Source organism: Grammomys surdaster, unplaced genomic scaffold, assembly GCF_004785775.1.
Source record: "Grammomys surdaster isolate TR1022 unplaced genomic scaffold, NIH_TR_1.0 126531, whole genome shotgun sequence".
Classification (NCBI taxonomy): domain Eukaryota; kingdom Metazoa; phylum Chordata; class Mammalia; order Rodentia; family Muridae; genus Grammomys; species Grammomys surdaster.
This window is the reverse complement of record NW_021621323.1, coordinates 6898837-6911980: the sequence shown is the minus strand read 5'-3', so window position 1 is coordinate 6911980 and position 13144 is coordinate 6898837. Positions and strand designations below refer to the sequence as shown.

At 43.9% G+C, this 13144-nt stretch overlaps 1 protein-coding gene across 1 annotated transcript in view; it reads left to right on the top strand.

The window, feature by feature from the left end:
* The window catches only part of Cenpe (centromere protein E), a 61874-nt gene extending 53372 nt beyond the window's left edge, over positions 1 to 8502 (top strand). Inside the window, exons 43-46 of the mRNA XM_028760450.1 lie at positions 991 to 1088; positions 4072 to 4252; positions 5866 to 6152; positions 8235 to 8502. Coding sequence (XP_028616283.1) covers positions 991 to 1088; positions 4072 to 4252; positions 5866 to 6152; positions 8235 to 8323 — 655 coding nt within the window. The 3' untranslated portion in view covers positions 8324 to 8502. The remainder of the gene's footprint in view (positions 1 to 990; positions 1089 to 4071; positions 4253 to 5865; positions 6153 to 8234) is intronic.
* Positions 8503 to 13144: the final 4642 nt, after the last annotated feature.

The window sequence follows — 13144 nt, the reverse complement described above, 5'->3', positions numbered from 1 at the left end:
TGTTCACTTACCTGTGTGTCCTGTTTCACATTAGAGCATAGTGAGATGACCATTGGGCAGTCAGAGGAACTGAATTCCAAGTCTGCCCATCACCGTAAACAGATGGTCATCTCATCCAGTCCTGGCATTTGAGTAAAAGAGAGGCTAACGTAAGAGAATGTCCAGGTTGTAACCCAGCTCCATAGAAGTTCTTCCTCATCGGGAATGTCATTTAACTCTGCCTGGAAAATAGACATTAGAAAAAGAGTTTCACCTATAAAATACAATTGGCATTTGTTTTCATAGTTTTGGGGGTTTTGAGACAGGATTTCTCTGGGTAGCCCTAGCTATCCTAAAGAGTGTTTTAGACCAGGTTGGCCTCAGGCTCAGAGATCCGCCTGCATAGTGGGACTAAAGATATGTCACAACAACTGGCACCATTTTCATAGCTTTTAAGAACAGTATAATTTCTGAGGCAGCATTATAGTTTATCATGGCTAATTAATGCTGGGATTGCTGACTGTAATTCAGAAACTCTCTTTCTCCTGGGAAGCAGGGTCAGAGTTGAGCTTTGACTCTTAGCCATAAGTCAGAGCTGCAGGAAGGGTCTGCTGTCCTGACAGTATGGAAATTAAAGCGTTCGGTTTGGCTTTCTTTGTTTTTGTTCTGTTTCTTTTCATTCTCTTGTGATTTCCTGTTTATATGGCCCTGCAGTAGCAGTTTATAGTGTCTCCAAAAATAGTTTTGTTCAGCTATAACTAACATAACATATTATTATGTTTCCAGAAGTTTTAAGTGAATTAGTCTCCCAATAATAAAGCTGGACTATTCCTACAACTAAACTGAAACTTTGCATTTGGGTGTAGGCCCAAGAGCCAAGCTGTATTTCTGGGGCATAGGGGTGTTATGTCAGTATGACATCAAGTTAGAAACTTCTGCAGCAGTTCTAGTTACTCTCCCACGTAAATCACTTGAATATTTACATATTTTTATTATTTTTATTCCTATTAGAATTCTTTCTATAAAAGCCACTGTTGAACATCAAGAAGAAGTGATAAGGCTACTGAGAGAAAATCTTAGAAGAAGTCAACAGGCCCAGGAGACCTCAAGTAAGTGGCAGAGTAGAGATGACGGTGACGAGCGTGGTGGTGATTTATTATACAGTGCATCCCCACTGCAGTCTCCCCTCCCTCCACTCCAGTTCACCCCACCACCGACAGCAACCCCCCTCCCCCAAATCCTCTCCTCCATTTTCCTTCAGAAAAAAGCAGGCCTCCCAGGAATATCAACCAAATAGACATAACTATAACAAGATACCATAAGACAAGGCACAAATCCTCACTCACACCAAGGCTGGATGAGGCAACCCAGTAGGAGGAAGAAAGGTCTGACTGGCATAACATGGAATATCAAAGTAGTTTTAATTTGCTTTTCCCTGATAGCTAAGAATTTGAATATTTAAGTCAGTAGTTCTCACTCTGTGGGTCATGACCCAACGGGTCACATCAGATAGTCTGCATGTCAGATACTTTCATTACGAGTCAAACAGTAGCAAAATAACAGTTCTGAGGTAGCAAGGAGATCATTGTGTGGCTCACGGCAGGCGAGGAACTGTATGAAAGGGTAGCAAGTGTTTCTTGTCTCTTGTGTTTCATAGTTTTGAGAACTCTATCTAGTGTATACCCCTGCACTCTCCCTTTATTTTAACTGTTCATTTGTGTTTGCCTGCATATATTCCTGTATGAGGGTGTCAAACCTCTGGAACCAGAGGCACAGACAGTTGTGAGCTGCCCTATGGGTGTGGGAATTGAACCCAGGCCCTCTGGAAGAGTAGCCAGTGCTCTTAACTGCTGAGCCATCTCTCCAGCCCCCTCTACCACATCTTTAAATTGTTATTTATTTTCTTGATCAGATGGGTTGTGGGGAGGCAGGGTTGGTTTTTTGGTTTTTTGGGTTGTTTTTTTTTTTTTTTTTCTTTTTATATTCTAGATACTGTCTGTCAGGTATATAACTGGTTAAGTTTTGTTTTGTTTTGTTTTTCTAGTTATAAGTTGATGGTATTCTTTGCTGTTTTTAGCAAAGATTTTTAGCTTCCTAAGGTTCCGGGTATTAATTGTTGGTTTTCATACTTTTGCTATCAGGGTTCTACCCAGAAAGTCTTTTCTGGTGCCAGCCTCTTCTCTACTTTCTCTTGGATCACATTCAGGGTATCTGGCCTCCTGTGGAGGTCCTTGATCCATTTGAGTTTGCTTTGTGCAGGATGACAGGAGAGATCTGTTTTCACTCTTCTACATGCAGACCCTCAGTTTGGTCAGAACCATTTGTTGAGAAGACTCTCTTTTCCAGTGTGTATTTTTGCTTCTTTTTCAAATATCAGGTGTCCATAGGTTTGTGGACTTATATCTGTAACTTCAGTTCAGTTCATCATGTCTGATTTTATACCAATACCATGCCGTTTTTGTTACTATATACAGCTCTATGCTATAATTTTTAAATTTAGGATGGTGATAACTCCAGATCTTTTATTTAAGATTGTTTTACCTTGGTGTGTGTGTTGTGTGTATGTGTGTATGTGTGTGTGTGTGTGTTTGTTTGTTTGCATATGACATTTAAGACTTTTTTTTTTCAATTTCTGTGAAGAATTATGTTGGAATATTGATGGAGATTGCTTCCATATAGATTGCTTTTGGTAAGATGGTCTTTTCCAAAATATTAATCCTACCAATCCATGAACATGGGAGATCTTTCCATCTTCTGATGTCATCTTCGATTTCATTCTTTAATATATTAAAATTGATTGTACAAGTCTTTTATTTGCTTGCTTAGAGTTAGTCCAAGATTTTTTTTTTTTTTTAGAAAGCCTACCAATTTTTAAATGCTGATTTAGTATCCTGCTACTTTACTGAAAGTAATTATCATCTATAGAGGTTTCCTAGTGAATTTTAAGGTCTTTTATGTAGAAGACCATGTCATCCGCAATAAGGATACTTTCACAGTTGTCTTATTTCTCTTAGTGAGACCTGGACCACTGTATTAAACTGGAGGGGAGAGAATGAACACCCAAGTCTTCTTGTTCCTGATTTCAGTAACAGCACCTGGGGTTTTCTCTATTTATCAAGACTGTGACAGAGGGCTTGCTGTAGACTCTATTATACTGAGATATATCTCTCCTGTCTTGTCTTTATCATGAATAAAGGTTGGATGTGGTCAAGGCCCTTTTCTGTATTTAATAAGATGTTCATCTTTAATCCACTGGGATACAGGAACAGTTGTGGTTTTCAGAGATGCCTGGCCTGTATTGTACCTGAAAGCTAAAAATGTACATCACTGATCCGCTTGCATAGATTCTGTCTCTTTGATGAGCTGCTGGTGACCTAATGGGTTATTAAAATAAATGACAACTCCATTTTATACAGTTTTGCCAACACTGACATGTTTTAATGTCATTTGAAGGTATATTTAGTAAACACGTATATGTTGAGCACTCGCAGTGTGCTGAGTGACTTGGAGGGTGACATGCCGTGAGGTAGCAGCTGACCAGCCCCACGGTGATAAGAGCAGAGATCACATGCAATGGCTCTGATTTAGAAGGCTGCTGTTGCTGCAGTTAGAGTGGAGAGTGTACCTGTTGGAGGCAGGCTGTAGAGAGACGGAGCCCTGATGGCCAGGTAGACGGAGGAAGTGAGGGAGACGGAGCCCTGATGGCCAGGGAGACGGAGGAAGTGAGGGAGACGGAGCCCTGATGGCCAGGGAGACGGAGGAAGTGAGGGAGACGGAGCCCTGATGGCCAGGGAGACGAGGAAGTGAGGGAGACGGAGCCCTGAATTACAAGAGACATCCAGGAAGTGGGTTTCATAGTGGCCTGTTATAAGGTTAGTATTTCTATTATTTTGAACATCAGAGCTAATTAAGATTATCTGCCTGGCTGGGCATGGAGACATATGCCTATATCCAGCACTCCGGAAGCTGATACAGGAGGATCAGTACCAGTCCAGAGTCAGCCTGGGCAACACAGGAGACACTCTGTTGATTCTTCTGCTTTGCTTAAAAAAAAAAAAAATATCAACCTGTGTATATGTTTGCCTCCTGCAGTGATATCAGAACAAGACTCTCAGCCTTCGAGTAAACCTCTAACCTGTGGAGGTGGCAGTGGAATTGTGCAAAGCACACAAGCTCTTATTTTGAAAAGTGAATATAAAAGGATGGGAAGTGAAATTTCTAAGTTAAAGCAGCAAAATGAGCAGCTAAGAAAGCAAAAGAATCAACTGTTAAGGTAAGTTCTAAACCAAGGCGTTCTGGGTCACACTTCTAATCCCAGCACTCCAGAGGCAGAGGCAGGCAGATCTCTGAGTTCAAGGCCAGCCTTGAATACTAAGCTTGTAGTAAGTTCCTGGACAGCCAGGAAAACATAATAGAGAAAACCTGTCTCCAAAAAAAAGAAGAAGAAGAAAAGAAACTGAACAGACGAAGCAGGGCAGTTCTGAATGCCTGGCGGGTCCTGTGTTTACGGCTCCTTCATACATTCTGGTTACTTGTATATATTTTCTGCAGTTGTTAACCTTTTACTAATTTTGGGAAAAGACCTTTTTAAAGATTATGTAGTAACTGCTTGTTTATTTTAGAAGAAATGGGAATGTGTTATTCATTAACTGTGCAAGCTTGTGCATGTAGGGCCAGAGGTCACTGTTGAGTGTCTCTCTCCTCACTTCTCCACCTTTTTTTTGAGACCGGGTCTCTGACTGAACCTGGAGCTCGCTGCTTCAGCTGACCTGGCTCACCAGCACACCCCAGAGCGCTTCCTGCCTCTACCTCCTCAGCACTGAGGAGGCTTGTACTGTGCACCCAGCTTTTTTTTACTTGGATTCTAGGAATTACACTTGAGTACTTTACCCACTGAACCATCTTCGCAGCTGTTCTGAACTAACTAGGCCAAGTACTAGGAAATGAACACAGAGAAGAAAGCCGCCCCGAGTCTATAAGAGTCAATGGAGCTGCCAGGACCTTGAGTCCAGTACTGTACCCCATTGACACACGGCTTAGAGCATTGGATCATTTGGCTTCTCCTACCATGGAAGAGTACAACTTTTGTACTGAACACTAATGGTACAGTGGGAGAAAATCACACATCAGGTGTAGAGCTCGCAGTACAGCTCCATGGCAGAATGCTCACCTAGCATGGGCAAGGCCTAGATCCCATCCCCTGGGACTGCAGCGTAAATGAATCAAATAGCCCAGGTCAATAACAACTAAATAATCCTTTATATAGAGTGACGTTAAGCAAAAAAACAAAGGGCCATACATTATAGTGTGTAGCTGTAGTGCCAGAACTCAGGAGCAAAAAGGAAAGTCAAGAGGTTGAGGCCATCAGAACTCTGTTGAGCCCCTGTCCCACCAAAGTAGGATATGAGTACCATAAGAAAGTACATTTGAAAGAGGAGTCTGGTTATGTGTAGAGAGATTCAGAGAGGTGGGAAAATGGTGACCAAAAAAGTGAAGAAAAACTAAGGAAGATGAAAATATACTTCTGTAAAGGTTTAATAAACATTCTATAAATCTGATTTATCCAATCATTACAGCAGTGCATAAACTACTCTGGATGTTGTGGCTGCATTAAATATGATGTCCAACTTTGAATCTTTTTTTTTTTTTTTCAAAACTCCATAATCAAATTTTTCTACTTTACTTATTCAGTTGATAGAGCTCCTTTTCTGGACCATGGAAGTAGTCCAAACAGAAAGTGTTGTGATGAAATTAAAATACAAATATAATAAAATGGAAAATTTCATGCTCTATATTTCAACAGGCTAGGATAGGGTTCTTTTAAAAAATTTTCTCCATGCCCACATTGAAGAATTGATTTGTCTGATCTCTGTGCTTCTATTCAAGTGACAACTCTCAGCTCTCCAAGGAGGTTAAAACCTGGGAAGAAAGAACTCTTAAAAGAGACAGTTACAGAGAATCAGCTTGTGAGAATTCTCCAAAGTCTCCTAAAGTGACAGGGACAGATTCTAAAAGGAGACAGAACACAACTTCTCAGTGCAAGGAACGAAATTTCCAAGATCCTGTGCCAAAAGATTCCCCCAAATTTTGGTTTTTCGATAACCGGTCGAAGTCTCTACCAGCACCTCACCCGATCCGCTACTTTGATAACTCCAGTTTAGGGCTGTCCCCAGGTAGGTAACTGCTCAGGTTGCTGGGTGTCACTGGGAATAAGAGATAGAATTCATGTGTGTTAGAATCCATGTGTGTTTGGTTCATCTGCTGAGCCATGAGTCAGCCACTGCCTCTCAGAAGCTCAGCTGTCAGAACTCACGTTCCTGTTGCCGTGGTTACTTCCCAGTTACATGGTGTGCACTAGACTTCAGTTCACTGTGTTACCCTGCCACTGCGGCCACCTCAGTCCTCTACCTGCTCTTACAGAAGCATCACATCTGACTCCTCAGCCATTCAAGTCTGTGCTCAGCTCAGCTTCTCAAACACAACTGTATGTCCTGAAGTCCTCCTTTATCTGTGAAAGAGTCATTCCAGGACCTTCAGGGAACTGAAATCCTGGAGAGCATAAAGTCCTATGTAGTATTTTTTTCTGTGCATACAGATTACAGTAAAATCTAACCTTTTTACAAGGTTAGCTTGTTCAGCCTGCCAGCGTCACTCGGGGTGCTTGTGGGTTATTAAGTAAATGAGAATTCTTGCATACAAGTTCTACCCCAGGGTTGCCACCATATACTCCTCCCAGTCTACACTTGATTACCAAACAATAGGGTATTTTAAAAAAACTAACTCACAGCCTGAGAGGTAGTGCAGCGGTTAGAGCACTTGCTGCTCTTGCAAGAGGCCCAGGGTTAACGTTCCCAGCCCCACATGGCAGCGCACGACTGTGTAACTCCAATTCCAGGGGGTCTTCTGGTCTCTGAGGGTACTGTGCATGAGTATGGAGCATATACATACATGCAGGCAAATACTCATACATGTAAAACAAAGACGTGTCCCACACCCTCTTTTTAACCATTGTTGCTAAATGTACATATAAAGAGTGACCGTCCTGCTGCATCCCGCCATGCCATTCACTGTCGCCTGCATCCTGCCGCGTGTCTGTTCATTCACTAACTATTGCCTGCATCCTGCTGCGTCCGTTCATTCACTGCTACCTGCATTCGAGTTTCTAGAGCTGACCACTTGGAGCTCCAGTCAGGACGCTCATCCCTGTAGAAGATTAATTCTCTCTCAGCCATTATTGCTTGTAGCTTCCCTCCCCAATGGGCTTCTGTGAGATTTCTTCCATCTCATTTGGGATGTTGTATAATTGTGCTTGTTTAAGAAGCCATGTTGAGATTTGATGGGTGTAGTGTCCCTGTCATAGCTAGAAGTCAGAGTCTCACAGCGACTCCCTGGCCCTCTGGCTCTTACAGTCCTTCCAAGCCTCTTCTGCCCGAGCCTTAAGTGTAGGAGTTGTACTCTACATGTATCAACTGAGTCTATACCCCACAGTCCGTTGTCTGTATCTTGACAAGTTGTGGCAGTCTATAACGGCATCCTTCTGCTGTGCTGGGGGGGGAAACTTGCTTTGAGGAGCAGTGAGACCTACCCTTACGGTGGGTACAAAAGTAAGTGTTTAGAATAGTTAGATTTACTGGTTTAAGAAAGTGGTGCTGGTAGGTTCTCCTTAGGTCTGTGATCTCTCCAGCTATGAGTAGCTGTCTAGGCTTACAATACAGGAATGAGTCCTCTCATATTAACAGCTGTCTAACTAGATTTCAGGCCTGCTATTAGCCCCAAGATAAAAGTGCCACTCCTTAGCCACTGTGGCTATATTGCAGATGCAATCACTGTGGTCTGTCAACTCCACAGCTAGGTAGGACTACCAACTCTGCAGCTCTCTTCCTCTCCCTTTGCAGCTTGTTGAGCAGCTGCTAATGCTACACGAGCTGCTTTTCCACAAGGAGGCTAACACGCTTTGTTCACAAAAATCCAACAAAGGATGCCAGACAGAGTTCATAGTCGGTTCACACTGAACCTCAGGTTCACTGATTGAGTGTACCTTAGAGTCCTTAGCTTTCTGCAGAGTATCATTTTGTAACACCTCCTGACAGAATGGGCCTAGAGTCTGACGGGGAAGTGTTCCTACTGCTTTACCAAACGTAGGAGCCAGTCACCCTTCTTCCCGAAACATCTGCTGCAGTCTTTCCTGCTTCCTGATGAGCTTGCTTCCATGTGTATTGGAATAGAATTAATTTGTTTTTTATTTTCTTTCTCAGAGGAACCAGCTGAAGTAGAGAATGTCGACCCCAAGACAGACTTTTGTCAAGCCTCCTCAGGAAAAGTGTCTGAGTGCAAAATGCAGTAGACATTCCCTTCAAAGCAACCTTGGAATGGCTTTCTTCGTGTGTTCACTCTGACAATGATGATACAGTCCAACTTAATTTCAGTCTAATTTTCACTGAAGACGAGGAATAAGAAATGGATTGATTGCAGTTATTTAGAATGATGGTGGCAGTTCCTTCTGCTTGTATTTGTGACGTTCCAGACGCTGAACTATTGATTATTTATTTTTATATATTGCAAAGAGTAAGGGTCTTGAAGGAAATTTTTAGTCTTTTTATTTGGACATAACATGTATACATTTTATTTCATTAAAGTTGCTCATATATGACTTAGAAGATTCTGGAACATAGCACATAAGATAAGCCTTGTTTTATGACAGAACTTTTCCTGGGAAGATGAAGCACACATGTTGGCTCACTCCAGACAGGGAGCCTATAACAGACCAAAGTACAGATAACACCTTGACCTTCCCAGCCACCAGGTTTTTTTCTGCCTTCTAGTGTCAGGCATGAAAGGCCGTTGGTCTCGCCCATGGTAGAGGAGCCACCATTGCCTGAGCAGGTCTGTCCTGCTGCCATGTTATTTTTAGCACACAGGATCCATGAGAACGTTGATGATAATTCAGCAACCCACATGGCCCCTTGGGCACTGAAAGCCAGCGGCAGTGTGGGAGTTCCGGTTGTCCAGTTCAGTCCCAGCTTAGTTTCCCCAAGTCCTGCAGTCACAGCAAGACATGTAGTGTCTGCAGAAGCAGGGGCTGACAGACCAGTTTTGATACAAAGAAAACAGTAGCCTTTGTTTAGAAGTCTTTATGACTGGTGGGGACTGGAGGACGTCCCTGGCCAACAATTCACAGAGGTCACCAGCCCCAGGCACTGAGATTTTCACTCAATAACCTTATGGCTTCTGGGATGTTGTTTTCCACCCATCAGAACTATTTGGTTTTTTTTCTTCCTTTTGATTAACCCAGTTGCAGCAGGGTTGTAGGGTGGAATTACCATCCTACCAGGTGATCTCTCTGGTGGCTTTCTGAATTTGAGAAATACTCAGGTTAGCATGTCATATGCATAACAAAACCTTTTCCAAGGGATGGCAACATCTCAAACCATTGACCCATAAGAAATGGTACAAATGGTGGAGTTACAAAGTTGACTTTGGCGAAGCACTCTGAAAGTCTGTGGCCATCTGTTATCAAGTGTCAGATGAGCCCGGAAGGTCACAACTAAGAAGATACTAACGTAAAGCATGATCCAACATGGGTGCTCCATCCATTTGACCGTCCTAGATTGTGCTGTCACGCTGTCTTCTGTGAGCTGTTCAGGATTTAGAGCCGTGCTTCTCAACCGTCCTAGTGCTGTGACCCTTTAACACAGTTCCTCATGTGGGGACCCCCCCCAACCATAAAACATTCTGTTGCTACTTCATAGATTCGATACCACTGCTGTTAAGAATCATAAACATCTGATATCCAGGATATCTGATGTGCAGCCTCCAGGTTGAGAACAGTGCTAGAGCCTTCCAGAAGCCCCTTAGCATACAATTGGCTATCTATCAATTTTTACCTTAGGAGCTCCAGCTAGACACAATCTTAGCGCATCGTCTTTAAAGATCCCAGACAGACCGCCTCTTTACCGTTTTCATCTCTCCTCTAGGTCGCTCCTTCCCCTTACAGATGCTTCGCATGGGATCTAAGACACTAAGGTCTGTCAAAGCCTTTCCTACTTTACAAGAGTCATGCCCTACCAACGGCTCAGCAAAGCTACCAGCCTTGATCCCTGCTGGATCAACCTTTTCCTTAACTCTTCTGTGAGCTCCATGGCTCTGGGGTTCAAACAGCTTCCCTCATTCCTAGTCCCTTCACTAGTGTCTGCTTCTCCTCTCTAGTCCTCTAGCCCCTATGTGTGGTGACATCTGATGAGGATGACCAAGTGTCCTGATGGCCCTGCCATCAGGGACCGATTTCCCTCATACTCTTTCATTTATGCAGTCTTTGCCTCAGGAGGAATAGTTAACAGTATTTCTGCCTCCACACAGATGGATCCCAAGCTCCCTGACCCACAACCTCACAAGCCATGCTGCAACGGGCTCTTTCATTGTTTGAAAGTCTCTCCTCGTTCCAAGAGTTCCAAGTGCTGAGTATTTTCTGATGACTCTAGTGTGCTGGGCCATTGTTAATGCCTCATCTGCATGCTGGATTACACAGTTACCTTTTTTCAAATCCCTTAAAGGCTGAACTACAGGATCTTATGCTTTTAGTATGTCCTCCCCCTCCTCTTCCTCAATCATTTTCCCATGGGTTCCAAGTGCTTGCACCGTGAAGAGCTTCTGAGCACAGATCTAACTTGTCCTCTTTTCTTTCTGGCCCCCCAGCAGTAACCAGCAAGCCAGCACCTCCGTTTCACCCTCTCCCTTACATAGTGTTCTTGCCAAATAAGAGACTGACACAGAGGCGCCTCCCTTTCTTGGCTCCTTTACACAAATTCCTGATAGGCCCCCATCTTGGCCTCAGATACATTTTGAACCATACACAACAGAAGCCAGACAACATCTGTCACTGTTTGCTGATAATCTCAATCCTTACGCACTAATCTTAAAGGCTGCAAAATTTCCGGTTATCCAATGGTCAGCCTGAGGTTGCAACCTCACGTCTGTGATTCTGCTTATCAAATATTTCCAATATGGTTGGGGCTCACCACAACCTGAGGATCTGTAGTAAAGGGTTGCAGCATTAAAAGGTTGGAACCACTACAAACCCTTGACTGTTTTCAGAGCATCTCTGTATTCTGTGGTGGACACCACTCATCATGTGCCCTATGCCACGTGAAGATGAAATTGCCATCCTGGGATTCCTTGCCGACACTCCTAACCCTGATTGCTCAGCCATTGTTTCCTTAGCCACAGCAAGAACCCTGCAACCATGGTCATAGCACACGTAAGGGACTCCAGCCAGCTGAGTGGTGAGCGTAGTTGTAGCAGGCCTTGCTCTTCTCTGGAATTCCCTCTGCCTTGCTAAAAGCCATTAGATTACATCCCTAAAGTTAGCCGCCAAGGTCTGTTCCCTTATTTGGCCACTTCCCCCTAAGGCTGAAGGTTCTATACCAAGTTCCAGCTATAAAAGTATAGAACTTCAGGAATCAGAAGCCTTTGGCTCACCTAATTAGCATGCCTGGTTAAAATTAAACACTTCATCCTAACAAGGGTTTCCCCTTGTTCCTTTGTAAACTGCCATTTTCCTATGTGCTGCATCTGTCTCCTCTCAATCCAGTGACACTCCTTTGTCCTCTGGGTCAGATACCCCTGTCCCTGTCCCCTGTTCCCTTCCCCTTCTCGTCATCCTGTCTTCTGTCTTTGTTTCTAATTCCCTCCCCTCTGTCCCTCTGTAAACAAATCTTTGTGCTGAGAACCTGGTCTTGGGGGTTCTGAGCCAATACTTTTTCTTTCACACCCCACAGGAAAGGGCAACTATTGGAGTTAACTCCGTGGATGCCCTCCATTCAGGCTTCAGAGCCTCTGTATGCCTTGCTACCCATAGCCAGGACCGTGGATGCCCTCCATTCAGGCTTCAGAGCCTCTGTATGCCTTGCTACCCATAGCCAGGACCTTGCACTTACTCCTCCCTAACTCACCTTTGACTCTGCTGTGACTCTCAGGGTCAATTATGGTGTGTTTTAAAAAAACAAAACAAAAAACCTTTTCCTGGGAAGGGATGACACATACTTTTAGGGTCCAAGGATTTGTGAATAATCCACCATGAAAGCCAAGTTCAAGCCAATGAAAGTATCTTTATTCAGAAACTGATACATCAGGGAGACAGCTGGTTTTGGGATTCAAACCCTGTCAGCCTGGGGCAAAGGGGGCGAGGAGCAGGCAGGACAGAGGAACCTTTTGAAACAAGAGCAAAAACAACAAAAACACCCAAATTAGGTAGGGTAGGGGAAGCCAATCAGGTCCATGCATGCTGTACATGTCCAACGGTCTTTCACACCTGGCGTCTTAAGTGGGTTACTACCTGTCAAATACCTCAGATGGCTTCCCTGATCACTTGGCCTGGAGACCAGCCAGTCAGCCTCTTTAGCAGCCACTGGGTTTCATTCCTGACTGAGTGCTAACCAACAACAAGGTGAGAAATCTAGTCTTAGGTTAATTTAGGCCAGAAGTTGTTTCTGGGAATTTAGCTGTTCCTTTTTTTTTTTTTTTTTTTTTTTTTGGTTTTTCGAGACAGGGTTTCTCTGAGTAGCCCTGGCTGTCCTGGAACTCACTCTGTAGACCAGGCTAGCCTCGAACTCTCGAACTCAGAAATCCGCCTGCCTCTGCCTCCCAAGTGCTGGGATTAAAGGCGTGCGCCACCACCACCCGGCCTAATTTAGCTGTTCCTTATAATTCAGTCTAGTACAAGATGGAGATTACATACATACAAACTAAAGTGGCTTCTTAGATCGACTCACCCCAGACAGGAAGCCCATGACAAACTAAAATACAGCTAACACCTAAGTACTGCACGGTGAGCTATGAGTTTGGGGTTTCTTACACGGATATGGGTGAGAAGTTCCTTCCAGGAGCAGAGATGGCTTGAAGGCAGCTGCATCCCCAAGGCTTACCCCACCCTCAGTACAGATGACAGCTCACAAAAGCTAGGAAGCTGGAACACATTGAATGCTCTGCTGGTAGTGCAGCAGGCTGGAAGATGTCTCTTCTAAGTGACTGGTCGAAGCCTCTTCCAGTAGCTTGGCTGTCTTAGAGTCTTCTTTTCAACTTGTTTGTCTAAGTGTTGTCTTTCCAGGTTAACTGAGAGAGAGAGAGAGAGAGAGAGAGAGAGAGAGAGAGAGAGAGAGAGAGAGAGAGA